Source organism: Balaenoptera physalus, assembly GCF_965194825.1.
Source record: "Balaenoptera physalus genome assembly, chromosome: 6".
NCBI lineage: Eukaryota > Metazoa > Chordata > Mammalia > Artiodactyla > Balaenopteridae > Balaenoptera > Balaenoptera physalus.
In genome coordinates, this window is record NC_138885.1 from 20,808,278 (window position 1) to 20,829,706 (window position 21,429).

At 39.4% G+C, this 21,429-nt stretch overlaps 1 protein-coding gene across 1 annotated transcript in view; it reads right to left on the reverse strand.

The window, feature by feature from the left end:
* MAP3K19 (mitogen-activated protein kinase kinase kinase 19) overlaps positions 1 to 21,429 on the reverse strand; it is a 43,473-nt gene that overhangs the window by 19,629 nt on the left and 2,415 nt on the right. Inside the window, 5 exon segments of the mRNA XM_082466158.1 lie at positions 912 to 1,003; positions 4,064 to 4,350; positions 10,433 to 10,522; positions 10,572 to 10,693; positions 19,058 to 19,173. Of these exon segments, the coding sequence (XP_082322284.1) occupies positions 912 to 1,003; positions 4,064 to 4,350; positions 10,433 to 10,522; positions 10,572 to 10,693; positions 19,058 to 19,173 (707 nt within the window).

Sequence of the window (21,429 nt, forward strand, 5' to 3'; positions counted from 1 at the left end):
AAAAAAATAAAAATAAAAAATAAAAGGTAAAGAAAAAGAACAGCAAAAACCTAGAGGGTAAAACAGCACATGCACGACATCAACAAAATTTTGGATGGTGAAAACTGTATGGATGGGCTTCCCTGGTGGCGCAGTGGTTGAGAATCCACCTGCCAATGCAGGGGACACGGGTTCGAACCCTGGTCCAGGAAGATCCCACATGCCACGGAGCAACTAAGCCCGTGCGCCACAACTACTGAGCCTGCGCTCTAGAGCCCACGAGCCACAACTACTGAAGCCCATGCGCCTAGAGCCCATGCTCCACAACTAGAGAAGCCACGGAAGGAGAAGCCTGTGCACCGCAACGAAGAGTAGCCCCTGCTCACCACAACTAGAGACAGCCCGTGCGCAGCAACGAAGACCCAACACAACCATAAATAAATAAATAAATAAATAAATTTTTAAAACTGTATAGATGAATAATAAACAATTTAGTTGTCAGCTTTCTCTGTTCTGCTCACTGCCTGCAGAGGGTAGAACTCAACAAGAAATAAGAACCCCAGAAAGGAGCAGGAATTAAAGATACCAGGTACCTCTGAAGGTGGGGTTGCAGGTGAGTCTGAAACAAGGGGTTGCTTCAAACTCTGTACAAGGAGTTGGTTCCAGATTCCCCGTCCTGCGTCCTGCCCCACTTGTCAGGGGTTGCTCTTCTCCATTCCTGGCTGGAAGTTTATTCTCTGAAGAGCTTGAAACAAAGATGCGAAGGAGCTAGGTACAGCTGAGAGCAGAAACAGGGTGCTGGAGTGAAAATGTGAGGATAAATGAAAGCCTCCACATTGACATGTGAAGCTCCAGCCTTATAACCTACAAGCAGGAGCTTGGATTCTCCTTCTCTCGGGCAAACTAGCTGAGAGAAAAGCCTACCTACGCACCCTGACACTAGGGGAATCCGTCACCCAACCATCCAGGTCTCTGTCCACTCCACAAGCCCCCTCGAGCTCCTGGCACTTTTTAGTCTCCCCATCTTAAATACAAATAATCGCCAAGCATCAACTGATATATGGGAATAGCCTCTAACATGAAAATACACAGAACAAAACAAACAAAAAGAAAGAAGAGAGCTCAGAGGAAACAGAGACAATGAAAAACTACTGTTAATATCATTCATGTACCTTCTTCAGGAAGCTACGGGAAAATTTACCTTCCTAAAATGAGTGCATTAATCAAGAGAGAGGAAGCCGTGCACCCAGTACACAGGGGTCCAACACAGAAGGTAGCCAAGGGCATCTCCAGGATAATGATGAGGAACTCCCAAAGAGACAGCTGGTCAGGAGGTCCAAAGACCAAGTAACACACAGTGAAACAGGAGGGCAGAGCATTCCAGGAGCAAGGTCTTAAAAAACAAAAGAAACCAATGGATTACCTGGTGTGCAGTTGCTGTATTGAGGTGCGTTTCACAGGTCCATCAGACAGGATGGGGATGAATTAGTGACAGATATACAGAAAGTAAGCAAATGGTGAAATGAGGCGAGTATTAAAGCTGGGATAAATAGAATGTCTCAAAAGAAAAGCAATGTAATCATAGCATACTCTGGGGCTCAGCTGTGAATGATATTTTACCTAGTCATAATAAGGGAGACATTGAATATTAATTTTTTTAAAGCACAAAGATTTTGAAGGTTGCCTGTGTGTGTAGAGAGTAATATAAAATTGTTAAACCCTAATAGATAATGCCTAAATTGAGCAATCAAGCAATGTAGTTATAAACATGTTATTTAGAAATGTGGAATTACATTCTAGAAGAAACGGTCTTGAAACAGTATTTGTACTTCTTATTTCTTACTTTTTATTTTTGCTCACCTGTCTTTTCTGAATTTTTCTTAATCGACATATGTTGATTGTCTAAAATTTAAGATTGCATTTAAACAAAAATATTCTTAAAAAGGGAACAAACACCAGCCTGGTAAACCCAGCTGACTTCCTCAGACAAGATCGTAACACCGATGGAGCAGATCCCATCACAGAATACTGACCTAACCCAGTTTGTTCTTGTTTGAATGTGCTACTTTTATTACATCTTCAAGACTTTCTGTGGTTTGGCCAGGAGAAGATATTTCCATGATGTCCAATTCAATCTCTCCATCCATCCTTCCTCCAGTTTGTACCTGCACCAACTGTCCTCCCTTTTCTCTAAATTCACCTCCACCACAAGACTAAATGTTTCTCCTTTTTTTCCCTCATAACTAAAGTGGGGCTCAAATGGGCGGTGTGAGCTCTGAACACACATGACATGGTGCTTAAGCACGTTGGCTTCAGAGACAGGGGGTCCAGGTTTGAACCCAGCCTCTGTAACCCATTAGCTATGTGACCTGGGCATGCACTTAACCTTCTGAGGCTCACTTTCCTCATTTCTAAAACAAGCATGCTAATATTACCTGTATCAGGGAATATATGTGCCTTGCGGTAATAGGCACTCAATAAATGGTGATTGCCATTGTTATTAATTCAATATACATTTTTAAATAGTTATGTGCCAGATCTGGAGTGAGGTGTGCAGAGGTGTGATGGTTTTTGCCTTTGTCATCTGGTGAAGACCAGCACATAAAAAGACAGTGACAATTCAGCATGATGAGTGTTATGTTGCAGACAAGGTCAGGATCCTATGGGAGTCCAAAGGCCTGGCGACTCCCCCAGTCTTGGGGACATTCAGGAAGACTTCCCAGAGGAGGGGGTTTCTAAGGGGAGAGCTGAAGGATGGCTTAATGTTCAGGCAGAAAAAAACAACATGTGCCAGTATTCACATATTTGTTCTGGGAACGGAAGGCGTTTGGTGATGCTGATGTTTAGCATCTGCTGAGGAAGAGTGGCAAGAGAGGAGGCCGAAGAGAGGCTGCGGACAGCTAGGAGTGAGATTTCTGGATTTCAAGGAACAAGACCCTGGGTCTACGTCACAGTCCAGACCTGATCTTAACACTTTTATACACAGCCTATCGAAACTCGGCTTCAACATCATGTTAAATGAAATCAGCCAGGCAGAAAAAACAACATGTGCCAGTATTCACATATTTGTTCTGGGAACGGAAGGCGTTTGGTGATGCTGATGTTTAGCATCTGCTGAGGAAGAGTGGCAAGAGAGGAGGCCGAAGAGAGGCTGCGGACAGCTAGGAGTGAGATTTCTGGATTTCAAGGAACAAGACCCTGGGTCTACGTCACAGTCCAGACCTGATCTTAACACTTTTATACACAGCCTATCGAAACTCGGCTTCAACATCATGTTAAATGAAATCAGCCAGACAGAAAAGGACAAATGTTGTATGATTTCACTTATATGAGGGACCTAGAATAGTCAAATTCATAGAGACACAAAGTAGAACAGTGGCTACCAGGGGTACGGGGGGAAAGTAGAAAGGAGAGTTAAAGTTGAATGGGTATAGATCTTCAGTTTTGCAAGATGAAAAAGTTCTGGGGATGCATAGTGGCAATGGTTGTGCAACAGTGTAAATGTATTTAATTCCACTAAACCGTTACACTTAAAAATGGTTAAAATAGTAAATTTAATGTGATGTACATTTTACCACAATAAATTTAAAATTAAAAAAATTTTTAAAAAATCCATTGCTTCATTTAAATTTCATTTGAGCTCTACCCTTGCATCCAAATCCTATAATAATAGTTCTATTTTTTCCCCTTTTTTTGGTGAGATGTTTCACATTTCCTCCGCTGTGCGATATCTCTTGTTGCAATAAGCCAATAAATGCAAAATTTTGGAATACAGGTTTGTTCCTGGTGGTTTAGGCCAATTGGTTTAGGACAGTGGTAAGCAGATATCAATGAAAGCAACGTCCTAAGGGGAAACGCTGGTATCAGTGTGCTATCTGGTAAATAAGTCTTGGGCTAGATAAAACAGGTAACTCAAATCTTGGAGGAAAGCATCCTCAGTGTAGGCCCCCCAAACTCGTATAGATAAAGATAAACCAAATATGAGTTCCCTGTAAAGATTTTCAAATACTGAAGGAAAAGATCAGTAAAGAAATATTTATGGACCAAAGAATAAAGGAATAACTGTGTAATTAAATGAACTCACCTTCAGATTTTCTCGGCTGCCCCTTCAGAAAGTGAGGAACATCTTCTCTGGCTACGGACGTGGAGATGTTCGGTTTTAAGCAAGGTCTTGGTAACAAAAAGCCCAAGTTCACATTGCAGAGCTCCTGGTAATGTTCCTCTTTCTTCAGGAGTAAAGGCTGCCTGGTCACCATCTTTGTCCTGGAGCCTACCATCTCAATTTCATTTGGAAGTGAAACAGAATGTGCTGGTACCCATTCCTGATGCACTGAGATTATCTGACTAAAAGGGGGAGGAAACAGTTTGATTTAAAAGTCATTCCCCATGTCTTCTGGGTCTCCAGTTCTCAGCGCAGCCTGACATCACTAGAAAGTTTGGAGGACTACTTCCAAATGGTGCTGCTGTGTGGAATGGCTGTATTCCTGAAAGCACAAGACCTCCCTGTCCTCTGAGTTGCTCCCCACCTCACCTGCCCTCTGCCCCTCACACTTTAGTTTTCCATTCCCTGTTTCCTCAAGCAGAGAAATCAGAGGGGCAAAGGGGAGACATAGGGGGTGCATCCTTGTACTTCTCCAAAGGTGTTGACCAAAGGCCTTTGACCATTCTCCAAAGGCCCAGTGTTTCTCAAACTATCTTTGGTGAAGAATCTGTTTAAAATTTTCCATTGCATTGTGGGCTGAAACTTTTATAATATGTAATCAAAGTGAATGACTATATGAAACGAACACATGAAAAATGAAACGAAAATCAAAAACATGAAAATAAATTATAAGACACTGATGAAAGAAATTAAAGATGATACAAACAGACGGAGAGATATACCATGTTCTTGGATTGGAAGAATCAACATTGTGAAAATGACTATACTACCCAAAGCAATCTACAGATTCATTGCAATCCCTATCAAATGACCACTGGCATTTTTCACAGAACTAGAACAAACAATTTCACAATTTGTATGGAAACACAAAAGACCCCGTAGCCAAAGCAATCTTGAGAAAGAAAAACGGAGCTGGAGGAATCAGGCTCCCTGACTTCAGACTATACTATAAAGCTACAGTAATCAAGACAGTATGGTACTGGCACAAAAACAGAAATATAGATCAATGGAACAGGATAGAAAGCCCAGAGATAAAACCATGCACCTGTGGTCACCTTATCTTTGATAAAGGAGGCAAGAATATACAATGGAGAAAAGACAGTCTCTTCAATAAGTGGTGCTGGGAAAACTGGACAGCTACATGTAAAAGAATGAAATTAGAGCACTCCCTAACATCATACACAAAAATAAACTCAAAATGGGTTAAAGAGCTAAATGTAAGGCCAGACACTATCAAACTCTTAGAGGAAAACATAGGCAGAACACTCTATGACATAAATCACAGCAAGATCCTTTTTGACCCACCTCCTAGGGAAATGGTAATAAAAACAAAAATAAACAAATGGGACCTAATGAAACTTAAAAGCTTTTGCACAGCAAAGGAAACCATAAACAAGACGAAAAGACAATCCTCAGAATGGGAGAAAATATTTGCAAATGAAGCAACTGACAAAGGATTAATCTCCAAAATTTACAAGCAGCTCATGCAGCTCAATATCAAAAAAACAAACAACCCGATCCAAAAATGGGCAGAAGACCTAAATAGACATTTCTCCAAAGAAGATATACAGATTGCCAACAAACACATGAAAGAATGCTCAACATCATTAATCATTATAGAAAGGCAAATCAAAACTACAATGAGTTATCATCTCACACCAGTCAGAATGGCCATCAACAAAAAAATCTACAAACCATAAATGCTGGAGAAGATGTGGAGAAAAGGGCACCCTCTTGCACTGTTGGTGGGAATGTAAATTGATACAGCCACTATGGAGAACAGTATGGAGGTCCCTTAAAAAACTAAAAATAGAACTACCATATGACCTGGCAATCCCACTACTGGGCATATACCCTGAGAAAACCATAATTCAAAAAGAGTCATGTACCAAAATGCTCATTGCAGCTCTATTTACAATAGCCAGGACATGGAAGCAACCTAAGTGTCCATCAACAGATGAATGGATAAAGAAGATGTGGCACATATATACAATGGCATATTACTCAGCCATAAAAAGAAAAGGAATTGAGTTATTTGTAATGAGGTGGATGGACCTAGAGTCTGTCATACAGAGTGAAGTAAGTCAGAAAGAGAAAAACAAATACCATATGCTCACACATATAAAAAATAAAACAAAACAAAAACTGGTCGTGAAGAACCTAGGGGCAAGATGGGAATAAAGACACAGACCTACTAGAGAATGGACTTGAGGACATGGGGAGGGGGAAGGGTAAGCTGGGACAAAGTGAGAGAGTGGCATGGACATATATATACTACCAAATGTAAAATAGATAGCTAGTGGGAAGCAGCTGCATAGCACAGGAAGATGGGTGTCTTTCATACCAGTTTTATAGTCATCCTTGAGGGCAAACACCTAGCTGACAAGTTGGAGTAAGAAAAACATACAGCATATGTTCCTAATAACTAAACTGTCAGTGAAAAGGATGTTCTAGGAAACACTAGGTACAGTTAGTATTTTGCTGTGGAAATTAGAAAACTGGGCAGTGTATTCATGTGAACACATTCTTAAGAATGACTGTACTTTTACAATCATTGAGGACTAATAAATACAGGTTACTTTTTTTTTTACCCAGAATGTTTTTAAGCAAATTTAATGTGTTCAAAATCTGTTAATTGGTTGGTTTCTTCTTTTTTTTTAAACCAAGGAACAAAGATACAATAAGCAAGTATGAGAAGTACCTGCCTTTTTAGACATTGTGGAAAGTTAATGGCTCCTAAATGGGAAAAAAAAATTTTTTGTTCTAAATGGTGGGGGGGAGGGGGAAAGATTATACAACATTCTGGCTCTGAAATCATCTTGGAATACATGGGTTCTCTTTTTGTCTTTTGAATACTGTGAGTAGTCATGGGAGCCTCTAAACATATCCAGTGGTCCAGGAAAGAGGATGTACTGTTATATGTAAAAATAAAACACTTACTCCCATCTGAGTGAATCTTTCCAGTAAGAAGATGTATTAATAAATTAACCCTGGGACTTCATTGGTGGTCCAGTGGTTAAGACTTGGTGGTCCAGTGGTTAAGACTTCACCTTCCAATGCAGTGGGTGCAAGTTCAATCCCTGGTCGAGAAGATAAGATCCCACATGCCTCGCAGCCAAAAACCCAAAAAATATAAAACAGAAGCAATATTGTAACAAATTCAATAAAGACTTTAAAAAAATGGTCCACATCGAAGAACTCTTTTAAATTAATTAATTAATTAACCCCACCAGAAAATGTTACAGTAGAGAGAAACTAAAAGGCAACATTTAAACACAACCAGAAACATAATTTCCTTGCAGAAGAGGTGCAAATGACATTCATAAAAGTTGGGAAATGATGATTAATTTGTTAATGTTAAGTGCTAAATCATTAAAATGAAAATTTAAAATTGGCCTAACCTAATTCATTCAATGAAGAAAAATTATTTTCTCCAGAAAAGTCTTACTTTTCTGTGTTTTCCACTTGTTCTGTTTAAATTGATGGGAATTGAGGTTCAAAACATTTTGATAACCTCTCCACGTCTTGATAGTTTCCTAAATCATGATTTTCAACAGAATTTTTTAAAACTATATTTTCCAGCCTTTTTTGCCACTAGAGTTCAGAAAGCTAACTTGAGACATGGATTCACATGGGTTACATGAAAAAAGATAAAGCATAGGCATCATTTGCTGATGTGGGTATCAACAGAGGAGGGAGATTCTGAGGTCAGTGTGGGAGTAGCTCCTCGTTGTGGCTGAAGCAGCATGATCTGGGGTCAGTAGCCAGTTTTGAGATGTAGCTACAAGAATTCTTTCTGACAATCCAACCTGGGATCTGTTCTTCTCCTTTGGTTTTTCAATGGTCTGTGAACTTTCTAGTATCTTTGAAAACTTCCTTCCTTTTACACTCAAGTAGAGTAGATTCTGTTATCTACACTTAAGAATTCTTATGATACACTATTAAAAATAAATTAAGCCCAGTAATTTCAGAAAATAGGTTCTTATTCACTCATGAAAAGGGTAATTTTACAAGCTCAATTTCCAGTCTATGAGGTTTGCATCTGATATGTTCTGGGAAAATAGCTGATTGAGGAATGCAAGAAGATTTTTATACTAAGGAAAAAGATGAGGGATTTTGCAGGGGGATTTTATTTTACAAGTTACGATCTGTAAAAGCCCACAATAAAGCAAATGTACGCTGCAGGAATACTTAGTTGTTAAAAGACCAGGGGAATTATGCTAACATTATATAAAGTTTATACATACTTTAGTCAGTGATGTCCCTTTTTAAAAGAATAATACAATGAACAGATATAAACTAAATGCTTAAATGTGCATATCTAGAGCTTCCCTGGTGGCACAGTGGTTAAGAATCTGCCTGCCAATGCAGGGGACATGGGTTCGAGCCCTGGTCCAGGAAGATCCTACATGCCGCGGAGCAACTAAGCCCGTGCGCCACAACTGTTGAAGCCCGTGTGCCTAGAGCCCCTGCTCCACAACAAGAGAAGCCACCGCAATGAGAAGCCCGCGCACCGCAACGAAGAGTAGCCCCCATTCGCCGCAACTAAGGAAAGCCTACACGCAGCAATGAAGACCCAACGCAGCCAAAAATAAATAAATAAACAAATAATTTAAAATGTTCATATCTACAACAGAATAGTCACATGGTATGTGCATAAAGTCTTCATAACATGTGCAAGCACTTTAACATTAACAAACTGGAATATGTTATTGGTAGAAACATGTAAATGGGATTTAAAGAGATTTATTGCTATTTAAGATGTATACAATGCACAATAATACCCCAAACGGTTTTATTTCAGGCTTTGTGACTTAAAAGAGTAACTAGTTCTAGTGAAGACCCTTATCAACTATGAGAAGAAAATTTAGAAACATAATTGCTTCTTTCAAATGTGTAACCCAAGTTATGAAAGCTTAAAACTGCAAGGGCTTAGCCGAGATGCTGCATAAGTGTTATCGTTCCTATATGAAAACCTAAACTCTTACAAATCGATTTTAAAAGAATTATAAGCACCTCAAATGGCAAGTCATCTCCAAATGGAGCAGAATAAACACATTATTTTAACCTCTTGGAAGATGATGGGGAACACAGTCAGGCTTCTGATAACTCAGCTTTGAAACCTTTGAAAGTCAAAGGCAGATCACATAGACTGTTTGGAAGGGGATCAGAACTTGTTTATTTTAATTAGGTCTTTCAGGGTTCATGGAGTTAATCATTTCAAATGTTATTAAATTATTCCCCGCCCTCTGCCAGGGGAGAGGAGATACCGAGTGAGTTTGAGAAAGACTGAATCCTCCCCAGAAGAGGGCAGCATCACATAAGGGGCCAAAGGAGACAGCAGCTAGGAGAGCACTGTGGCATTCAGGGTGGTTGACAGGGATGAGAAAAAAGACATCCAGAGAGCAGCTTCCCTGGAGTGTTAGAAATGCAAGTAGGAAAATTACCAGAGAGAGGTTGGAGCAGTTCAAATAAACATTTCATTTAAGAAGTTTGTAGGGGGGCTTCCCTGGTGGCACAGTGGTTAAGAATCTGCCTGCCAATGCAGGGGACACGGGTTCGAGCCCTGGTCCAGGAAGATCCCACATGCCGCGGAGCAGCTAAGCCCGTGCCACAACTACTGAGCCTGCGCTCTAGAGCCCGCAAGCCACAACTACTGAGCCCACGTGCCACAACTACTGAAGCCCATGCGCCTAGAGCCTGTGCTCCACAACGAGAGAAGCCACCGCAGCGAGAAGCCCACGCACCTCAACTAGAGAAAGACTGCACGTAGCAACGAAGACTCAATGCAGCCAAAAATAAACAAATAAATTTATATTAAAAAAAAGTTTATAGGCGAATAGATGACAGACAAATGTGATCTCTGTGATGACTACTTTCTGCAGTGAGAATCTGCAAATACTTTGTGATCTGTTCAATGCAAGGGCACTTATGGGTAGGACAGGATGACATATTTGGAATGGGCATTGTTCTGGAAAATTCCAGACTTATGACCTCCTAGAATACAAGAGTGCAACTTGGGGCTTTAGTTCTTTGTTTAGGGCCCCAACTCCCCCTCAAGGGAGGAGCTCTGGGATGACAGATAGTGGAGAAATGCTTGGTCCTGGAAGAGAACAGATCGCTGGAGCTGATGGAAGATTCTGAGAGGAAAGAAAAGAGGGAAAAGATGTTATTAGACAGAAAAGATAGGAGATGAGAACAGTAGGCTGAGCTGAGCTAGAGTGGGGTAGAACGAAGAGGAGAGACAGAAAAGAGATGCCCATTTTGGCTGGGCAGATTGACAAGACTCACTGATTCAGGTATGGACCAAAGGATAGGATTATGAGTGATTTTTCTTTTCCTTTGTGCTTGTCTGTGATTTCAACGTTCCTGCACTGAGCACTACCAAAATTAGGGGGAAAATCCAAATAATCCATGTTATCTTTGTAGCCATATCAAGGACAGAAGACAGATACCTTCTGTCCTGGGTTGCCAGTCTTGTCCATCACCACTTGGATCTCCTTTTTCACTAATCAATATGGAATGAGTGCAGACATCATCTTGGTCAAACTCCTGAAATATCATAAAATAGAAACTCGGTTGTTCAATGTAGTACTTGGTTGGCAGAGCGAATGTTGATTTTTTTTCTAGGCTGAAGTTTCACACTGTGGATTCCTTTTAAATCGGATAAAGTATTTAGGACTAAAAAAATGGGAAAGTATTCGCCTCCAGAGCACCACGCTCAGACAGACGCGGACGTGATTAACTGCATAATCAAAAATGAAGATCAAAGCTGAAATCACCGAGACACATAGAAATTCAATATTTTATACTTTATCATGTCCGTGTCCAGGCTGTTAAACTGCCACAAATTCCATCTGGGTGGGTAACTGGAAAGAATCCTTTGGCCACAGTCAGTGAACAACCCCAAAGGAACATGATCTTTTCCATAATGCCTCCCTGGGGCATCATTTGTAAATGGTGAGGGTAGAAATCCCTGCCCCATATGGAAGCTGCAGATATAACCTTAGACTGAAAGGAGGCAGCAAAGCTGATTAAAGTTTTCACTATGACAGCTTTTTGATCTAATCGTGGTATGCAACCTCTAAAGCTTTCCTTTTACCCTCTAGAAAATAATCATTATGCTGAAAAACATGGTTGAGAAACAGCTTGATTTATAAAAAGTACTCCTAACTCTCTAAAGAAGAAATGTTTTCTATTAGAATTCATTGTTGTTGATAGTTTCCTTCATTAGAAGTTGTTGCTGGTGATTTTGCCCTTTTTAATGTCTAGAACAGTGATAGATGCAAGTAGTAGTTAAAATATCCCGTCACAACCTGGATGTTACAACTGGCTCTCTGGCCTCTGTGACCTGGTTGAACCACGTATTTAAGGAGACTGTTAGATTAAAAGCCTTTGCCCTAAATGCACATGCCTGTTGGACAAGCAGGTAGCCTTTGTCACCAAACATCATCTGATATTTCATTCACTAATTCCCAAGAGAGCTTGGGAATCTTTTCTTTTTGCTTTGTTCATTTTAATTATCACAGAAAAAAATAAAAATAAAACCCTGCATTTATACTGCCATGAAAATATTTTAGGTGTTCAATCGTAATAACTTAGCAGTACATGATTTTTAAGATATTTTTTTTTGATGTAGAGCATTTTAAAAGTCTTTATTGAATTTTTTTCTATTTTTTTATCTTTATTAGAGTATAATTGCTTTATAATGTGTTAATTTCTGCTGTACAGCAAAGTGAATAGGTTATATGTATACATATATCCTCATATCCTCTCCCTCTTGAGCCTCCCTCCCACCCTCCCTATCCCACCCCTCTCAACTGCTCAGTTCATTCATTAGCTGGTCCTTTAAGAAAAGGTGGAAGACACAGAGCGTGGGCACACCTACCTACAAAACCCATAACGATGACTAGCATTTACACATTAAGTGCCAGACACTGTTGCACCTTTCACATATTAACTAATTTAATCCTCACAACAACTCTAGAGGTAGGAACTATTATTCTCTTTTGTATGTGAGGTCCAGAGAAGTTAAGTAACTTACCCAAGGTCACATAGCTAGACTATGGTAGAGCCAGGATTCACACCCAGACTCTGAAGTCTGGTTACAGAGGTCTTAACCACTCTGCTTTCTTGTTACCATGAAAAACTTGAAACAGAGTCTCAACAAGAACCAGAAAGAAAGGAATCAATAACAGTGAGCAAAATTAAGAGAAAGAATACTCAAACGTAATTTATAGGTTTTGCACAGGAAAAGATAAAATGAAAGATGTGTGATGCCTACAATCTCCTGACAAAAATTTCTTCCGTAGAATAAACTGAAAAACCATAAGTATCACAAACAAAAAGGATGTAGGGAATAATGTCTACTTTGAAGGTTATCATGGAAATGAAGACAAAAGCAGAAAGAGCTCAGAATTTTCTAATTTCTTTTAGAATACTAAATTTGAATGACTTTAAGGAGTGCTTGGGTGCTACAAGGAGGAAAATTAAAATAATGACACTCAGTTGTGAGTGAAGGAGAGAAAATGTTAGAATAACACATCCCAAACATAAATGGAGTTCATAAACCATTGACAGTGATGCAGGAGGTGACAACAGACTAGATAGAGGGCATAGCATTCTAATCTGTAAACAACAGAATGCCAACCACACAGAAAAGAGGCATAGAAATCATACGTAATTAAATTTAGAAAGATGATTCTCCTTAGATGAAAAAAAGATTGGGAGAGGGTATAAAGAGTCTCTCAGGAGCAATCCTACAAGCCAGGCAGCTGCTTATATTTGTAAACTATAAAAACCTATTACAGACAATCCAAAAGAAAAGCAGGCTTTCATTCAAAGGAAAGAAGTGAAGAATGACCTTGGGTTTTGCAATTTAAGCACTAGAGAAAGCACTAAGAAGAACAGGCAAATTCAATAGTGAGATTCTATTTCTCCTTCAGAAATGAGTTCAAAGTTATTTCAACCATAAGAAGAAAAATATAGAGTGAAAGTTCAGAAAATGTTTTGCACGAAAAAATATACTAATATGAAGGGATTTTTAGTCTTTTTAAGAAAGAAAGTTCCTAGCTATAGCACAAAAAAAATGAAAAGTAAATGAGTTTTTGTTTATCAATTTCTGATGCATGACACTCATTTTAAAGATTGGTCTCTAGGTGTTTTATTCCAATTACTATGTAATATTAGTAATCAAATACAATACAGGGCTTCCCTGGTGGTGCAGTGGTTGAGAGTCTGCCTGCCAATGCAGGGGACACAGGTTCGAGCCCTGGTCTGGGAAGATCCCACATGCTGTGGAGGAACCGGGCCCGTGAGCCACAACTACTGAGCCTGCGCGTCTGGAGCCTGTGCTCCGCAACAAGAGAGGCCGCAATAGTGAGAGGCCCGCGCACCGCCATGAAGAGTGGCCCCCGCTTGCCGCAACTAGAGAAAGCCCTCGCACAGAAACGAAGACCCAACACAGCCAAAAATAAATAAATAAATAAAATTAATAAGTGTTGTAAGAAAGGTTTAATTTAAAAAAAAAAAACAATACAACCTTCAATGTTGTGACAAAGCCTGCTACACAGCAAGGTTTCTAAGCCTCGCTGCTCTCGACATTTGGGGCTGGGTGATCCTTTGCTGTGGAAAGCCTGCCCTGGGCACTGTAGGGTGTTTACCAGCATCCCTGACCTCTACCCACTGGATGCCAGCAGCACTTCTGCCCCGCTTGTGACACCAAAAATGTCTCTAAGCCTTGCTAACTGCCTCCTGAGGGGTGAAATCACCCCCTTTGACGACCACTGTACCAAAGCAACTTTGGTGAGAAGCAGGCTACCCTCTTTAGAAAAGTTACAAACGCACAACGGTAAAATATTCAAATAGTATTAAAAGTAAATGTTTCCATTCTACCTCATCCCATCCCATGCCCCAGAGGAGTCAGGATTTAACCATTTCTGTATTTTAATTTTTAATTAGTTTTCATTTTTATCTAACTTATACATTTTTTAAAAGTCAAATAATGGTTAAAAAAAAAACACTTATAACAAAAAAGGTCATCAGTTGCCTTCCCCACTCTTTCCCCCAGAGGCAGCCAGTTCCAGCCTTTTAAGTGTTTCTTTTGGTATTTTCTTCCATATCTCTAGATAATGTACTTATCCTGCTGTCACTAAAGTGATATATTACTTACTGTCTTCTTATTATTGCAGGTGACAATTTAATATTCTTTTTTTTTTTTTTTTTTTTTTTTTATGGCTGTGTTGGGTCTTCGTTTCTGTGCGAGGGCTTTCTCTAGTTGTGGTAAGTGGGGGCCACTCTTCATCGCAGATGCGCGGGCCTCTCACTATCGCGGCCTCTCTTGTTGCAGAGCACAGGCTCCAGATGCTCAGGCTCAGTAGTTGTGGCTCACGGGCCCAGCTGCTCTGCGGCATGTGGGATCTTCCCAGACCAGGGCTCGAACCCGTGTCCCCTGCATTGGCAGGCGGACTCTTAACCACTGTGCCACCAGGGAAGCCCCAGACAATTTAATATTCTTATACTTTGCCTCTATCTTCCCAGTAAATTCACCCTCTTTTTCTTGTTAAATCAATAGGCAAAGTTCAAATTATGATTATTTGAGTATTGTACTATACTGTATGTATTGCACTGTAGTAGTGCAATAGTAGTGTAGTATGTTTATACTTTCCTGAATAACTTTTTTCCTGCACAAAACCCAAAACCCCTATTTTTATTTCATTCACAATTTAATTTAATATTTAATTCCTTTTCTTATATTTTTTTAAATCTTAAATCTTCCAAACATCCTGTGGTCTTTCCACTTGGTTAAATATATCAGATAATATATCAGTTCCATCTTCTTCCTGGAAATCTCCATTATCCTGTTCTCCCTCACTCCTCCCATCCCCCAACGATCAGAGCTCTTTGTTGTCTAGAATTCATACGTGGCTGAAGCCCTGGGACTTGCTTTCTGCTTTATACCAAGGATACCCTCCTCTCTTGTGTTAGGTTCCAGGTCCCCTGAATCATGGATCCAATTTTCCCCTCCATTTTTATCTTATTTCGTTAATTTAACAGAGCACATAGTAGCTTCCTTAAAAGGTGTATGAAATGTAAAATGTTTGAGCATTTGTGTGTCTGAAAAATGTCTCTATTCAACTCTAATACTTGACTTATAGTTTGTCTGGATATAAAATCCTAGGTTGAAAACCATATTTTTTCTCAGATATTTGAAGGCATACCCCTTCCCTTTAATTTACTTTTAAGTATAGCATACATTCAGAAAAATGCACATATCATAAATGTATAGACTAATGAATGTTTATAAACTGAACACACTCATGTAACCAGGACCCAGATCAAGTAAAAGACTTCTTAGACGTTAAAATCAAGACCAATACAGGAAAAAGTGGGTACACTGGTTTTCATCAAAATTAAAAACTTCTGTTTGATAAAAGAATTGTCAAAAAGGTGAAAAAAACCCCAAGTTTTTCTTATTGGAGCAGAAAATATCTGTGAGTCACACATCATTCAGAATATATAAAGAATTCTCTAAACCCAACGATAAGAAAATAAACAATTCAATCAGAAAATGGACAAAATATTTGAACAATTTATGCTGATGGCAAATAAATTTTTTAAAAATGTTCAACATTGGTCATTAGGGAAATGCAAATTAAAACCACAATGAGATACCACCATATACTTATTTTGGTTTAAATTTTTAAAAATGGTTAAAATAGAAAATACTGATAGTACCAATGCTGGCAAGGGTGTAGAGAAACTGGACATCTCATTTATTGCTGGTGGGAATATAAAATGGTAGAGCCACTCTGGAAAATTGTTTGGCAGTTTTTTAAAAAACTAAACATACATTTACCAAATGACCCACTAATTGGACCCCTGGGCATGTATCCTAGATAAATGAAAACATAAGTCATGCAAAAATTTATACATGAATGTTCATAGTAGCTTTATTTGTGATAGCCCCAAACTGGAAACAACCCAAATGTCTTTCAACAAGTGAATGGCTAAATAAACTGTGAAACAAAATATAATTGTAATAGAATACTACTTAGCAATAGAAAGAAACTATTGGTACACACAACAGCTTGGATCTATGTCAAGAGCATTATGCTGAGTAGAAAAAGCAATCTTAAAAGTTCACATGTATGATAATTTCATTTATATGACATTCATGAAATTACAAAATTATAGAGTTGGAGAACAGATCAGTGGTTGCCAGGAGTTAGCAGGGAGGATGTGGCAGTAAAGAGAGGAGTAAGAGGGCGTTCCTTTGTGGAGACAGGCCAGTTTTGTATCTTGATCATGATAATACAGGGGATAAAATGTCATAGAACTGTACACACAGACACACACAAACAGAAGAAGAAAAAGGAATGCATCAAAGATTAGTGAAATCCAAGTAAGGTCTGTAGTCTAGTTCCTTGTATTGTATCAATATCAGTTTCCTAGTTTTTTTTTGTTTGTTTGTTTTTTTATAGGGACAGGAGATGGATCAGCAGGGGTGAGAGGAGGGTGTTTTTAAATTTATTTATTTTTGGCTGTGTTGTGTCTTCATTTCTGTGCGAGGACTTTCTCTAGTTGTGGCAAGCGGGGGCCACTCTTCATCGCAGTGCGCGGGCCTCTCACTGTCGCGGCCTCTCTTGTTGCAGAGCGTAGGCTCAGTAATTGTGGCTCACGGGCCCAGTTGCTCTGCGGCATGTGGGATCTTCCCGGACCAGGGCTCAAACCCGTGTCCCCGGCATTGGCAGGCAGATTCTTAACCACTAGCGCCACCAGGGAAGCCCCCAGTTTCCTAGTTTTGACAGTCAGCTATAGTTATGATAATTCCAATCGGTGGTAGTTTGTGAAGGTTATACAGCACCTCTCTGTACTATTTTTACAAGTTCTTGTGAATCTATACTTATTTCAAACTAATTTTTTACTCAAATTTTTGTTTTTTGTTTTCTTGTTATTTTGGGATGATTTCTGGAAGGAGAAATGGACTGAAAGATCTTACTCCACCATCTCCAAAACTCTTTGTATTGTTTACACATATTATAGTCCATACCTCATTATCTTTTAGAAATAAACAATTTTGTGGTCATATTCTTTATTACCAATAAAATGTAGGGTAGGAATTTCTCTTTTTTTGGTGGGGATCGAACCCAGGACCCCACAGTGAAAGCACCGAATCCTAACTACTGGACGGCCAGGGAATTCCCACAGAGTAGTAATATTTTAAACTGTTTGGGCTATGTTAATTTTTATAAAAATTCAAAAGGTACACATGAGTATACAGTGCAAAGTTCTTCTCCAATTCTGTTCCTTTAGGCAACCACTTTACCAGTTTACTGTACATCTTGGGAATCATTCCATAATTTTCCATGGGCACAATGTTTGCTACCACTACTGTTACTATACTTTGTGGAGTCATTCATCATGGGCTGCTGGGGGTGATGACCAGGGCCAAGAGGAGGTACCTCATTTGTCATAACCTGTGATGGATTTGACATGATCAGAATAATGATTTTCTCCTTTTCCACATTAACACACATAAAGACAAGCTACATTTTACTATTTAGTATGGATTCAACTGCAATAATATTCTGTGGTATTCCATACACACACACACACACACACACACACACACACACACACACACACACACACACACACACAATGCATGAGACTCAGAGTTGACTAGCTCATTACTGCCTTGAGATTAAACTCATGAAAGACTGTCATTAATTGTACTTTAAGTTTCTTTATAATCACATTTAAATATATAATTGTAATATATGATTGTTATAAATATTCAAGCAACACAAAAGAAGTAGATGTAAATACAGTAAGTGTAGATGGAGTAGCTTATCCATTTTTCTGTTACTTTTGTTTTTTTGTTTTTCACACACACACACACTGTATTTTATTTTCACAAGAGATAAATAGACTGACACCAAGCATTGTAAATGGATGACCACAACAAAAGCAACAATGATTGCAATTACCAAACATGAAACACACTCATACTATGTCATAATATTGACATTCAGTCCAGTAATCCTCTACTGTAACAGCTCCTTTACTTTGCAGTGAAAATTGATTTGTATATTCTTTGCCTCTGAGTCCTTGCGGGATTTTTTTTTTTTGAATTCAAACAGAAAGTCACAAAAATTATAATCATCCTCATCAGTTCACTCAGTCCCATGTAATTAATTTTTTTTTTCATCTTGATCTTTTGTTGGCACTTTTATGAGTTCATCAGTTTTCCATTAGAGTTCTGAAAATGCTTATTCATTCAGTTCAGCAGTACAGTTACCAGAAACCTGTACTTGTCAGAGTCTTTTCTATGCATTCCTTGAAGATGAATCCCTTTTATAGGAACATATTTGCAAAAGCATCAGAGTACACCCAGAACTGTCTGTAAATGACAAAAGACTTAAAAATGACCACAGTTAAAGATTTGACGAAAGTTCATAATAGTGCACTTGACAAGGAAATTTAGTTATTTCTGAGATATACATTTTAAAGTAATAACTAGAATTATGACTTATAACATTATACCAGAACATATAAGATTTTTAGAAATTTCACGTAATGTCTGAAACATTTATATTAACATAGTTCCATACAAATAACCCAATGAAAGTTCAGTATTAGTTGTTTTGTTTGTTTTTTTATACTGCAGGTTCTTATTAGTCATCAATTTTATACACATCAGTGTATACATGTCAATCCCAATCGCCCAATTCAGCACACCACCATCCCCACCTCACCGCAGTTTTCCCCCCTTGGTGTCCATATGTCCGTTCTCTACATCTGTGTCTCAACTTCTGCCCTGCAAACTGGCTCATCTGTACCATTTTTCTAGATTCCACATACATGCGTTAATATACAATAAGTTACTTTGTTTTTTTAAAGAGAGTTTCTTACCTCCCTGCTGTTGATGCTTTGCAAGATTATATTTTGGTTTTTAGTAACTGTCATCATATCAGTTGGAGAAGAGTTTGTATCATGACAAATGTCAAGCAATGATTCAGAATGTCTTTCTGCCAAAAGAAACATAATAATGTGTTTTGATGAGATGCATCTCCAGCAGTTTCACAGCGAGATCTAGCTCTAGGTTCTAAAATCAGTTCCATTTTGTCTAAGATTTTCTTGAAATAGTAGACTGGGATCCTGATGAAGCTTCGGGCCATAGTTTTCGCAACAAGAGTCCACAGAATGAATGGGGTTTTGTCTGTTTATTTTTAAAAAGGGGCCAAAGTTGCTAAGGGAAACCCTTTATTAACAATAGGCTGGAAAATACATTTGCTCTATAGTTGCCAAAGACAAAAGCGTTCAGCTGCTTCGAGCACACCTCCTGTCCAGCACTTGAAGCCACATTAAACTGATAGAGTTCTAAACACCAAACAGTGAATTTCCAGTTAGTTCCTGGGGGACACTGCTCTCATATTCTTCCCTCTCCTGCCATCCTGACTTCTTCAAATAAGCACAGGCTCGTCTATGAAAACTTCCTCTTGCAATCGTTCTTCCATTTATCCTAATAACTGAAACAAATTTGAACAAGGGATCTATACTCATATCCTCCATTTCTTCACCATATCCTCTTTCTGTACTCTTTGCAACCTGTCTCCTGCCTCTATCCTGCCATTGAAACTCTCACTTCCTTGTCACATCTGCTTTGTAACCTCTTTTCCAATTTGACGTTGTTTCCCACTCCTTCTTTCTTGTAACTCTCTCCCAATTCTCCTCCCTTCCTCATTCCCCTGAGTCTCTATGCACACAGCACTCTCTAACTGTGGGCGCACCTCCTCTGTGCAGCCCCTGAAATTTTCTCACCATCATCAATACTTTAGTGATCTTACCTACTCTCAGGTCCTCACAATCTCCTAGTAGAGAACTCCCAAAAGAACATATCGACCCATCCTTTCCCACAAGCCCTGTCCTACAGAAAATTGCTACGTTGAACGTCTTAAGTTTCCATCAAACATAGTGTTTTAAAACTCATTACCTTCAACATCCTCACCAAACCAAAGTGTTCTCCTATTTTGTTGATTGTATTTCTATCTCCCCACTTCCTAGGGCTGAAACTTAGGAATCATGTTTAATTCAACTCCCTCAACCCTCGTCTCTGTGTCTCCTCTATCAATGTTACAGCACTAAATTCTGTGAATTCTTTCACAATCTCTTAGACTCACCATACCCAGCACTTCTCAGGCCCACTACACACCATGCCCAAAGACTCCTTTCCTGGTCCTTATAACCACACACGGGTACTTCTGTAGTTTCTTAAGAGAGCTTCCCTGGTATGAGTCTCTTCCTTCAAATTCATCCAGCACAATGACAGGTTAATTTTCCTAAAACATGGCTTTCATCATTACCTGGCTTAAAATTCTTTAGTGACTCTATTTTATTGGGGAAAAAAATATGTCCTTCAGGCTGACATTTAATGAGTCCTCAATGGACGCAGTTTCTTTCTTTCTTTTTTTTTAAATAAATTTATTTATTTATTTTTGGCTGCGTTGGGTCTTCGTTGCTGTGTGTGAGCTTTCTCTAGTTGCAGCGAGCGGGGGATACTCTTCGTTGTGGCCCGCAGACTTCTCATTGCAGTGGCTTCTCTTGTTGCGGAGCACAGGCTCTAGGCACGCGGGCTTCAGTAGTTGTGGCTCATGGGCTCTAGAGCACAGGCTCAGTAGTTGTGGCTCACGGGCTTAGTTGCTCCGCGACAAGTGGGATCTTCCTGGACCAGGGCTTGAACCCGTGTCCCCTGCATTGGCAGGTGGATTCTTAACCACTGCACCACCAGGGAAGTCCCTGGACCCAGTTTCTTTATGTGTCTAATCTTCTGTATTCCTTTTCCCTGACATGAACTGTTGTTTCTAGTGTCCCATTTGCTCCTGGGATAAGCCATGCTCGCTTACAGCATGATGCCTCTGCTCCACAAAATCAAATCTCATCATTTTTTAAGGACCAGATTGAGTCTCACCTCTTCCATGAAATCTTTCTGGGGATAACCTTGTCCCCTGCCAAGAAGCTTCCCAAAAAAGCCAATCAAACAATAAAGTCAAGCAGCTTTCACAGTCACATGTGGCTCAGTGGCACTTTTTCTATTACACTTTTCTCTGTGGCTGGTTTTTTTGTCCTGCTCAGACTCTTTCTCCCTGCCTATATCACACTTTCTCTCTTTTTCTCTTCCTTCCTATCTTATCCAGCATTTGAGAACCACTGTAAGTCCTTCTTTCCCTTTCAAGTTTACAACAAGCTCTTTCTCCTCTGACTTACATGATGTGTCCCTGACTGTA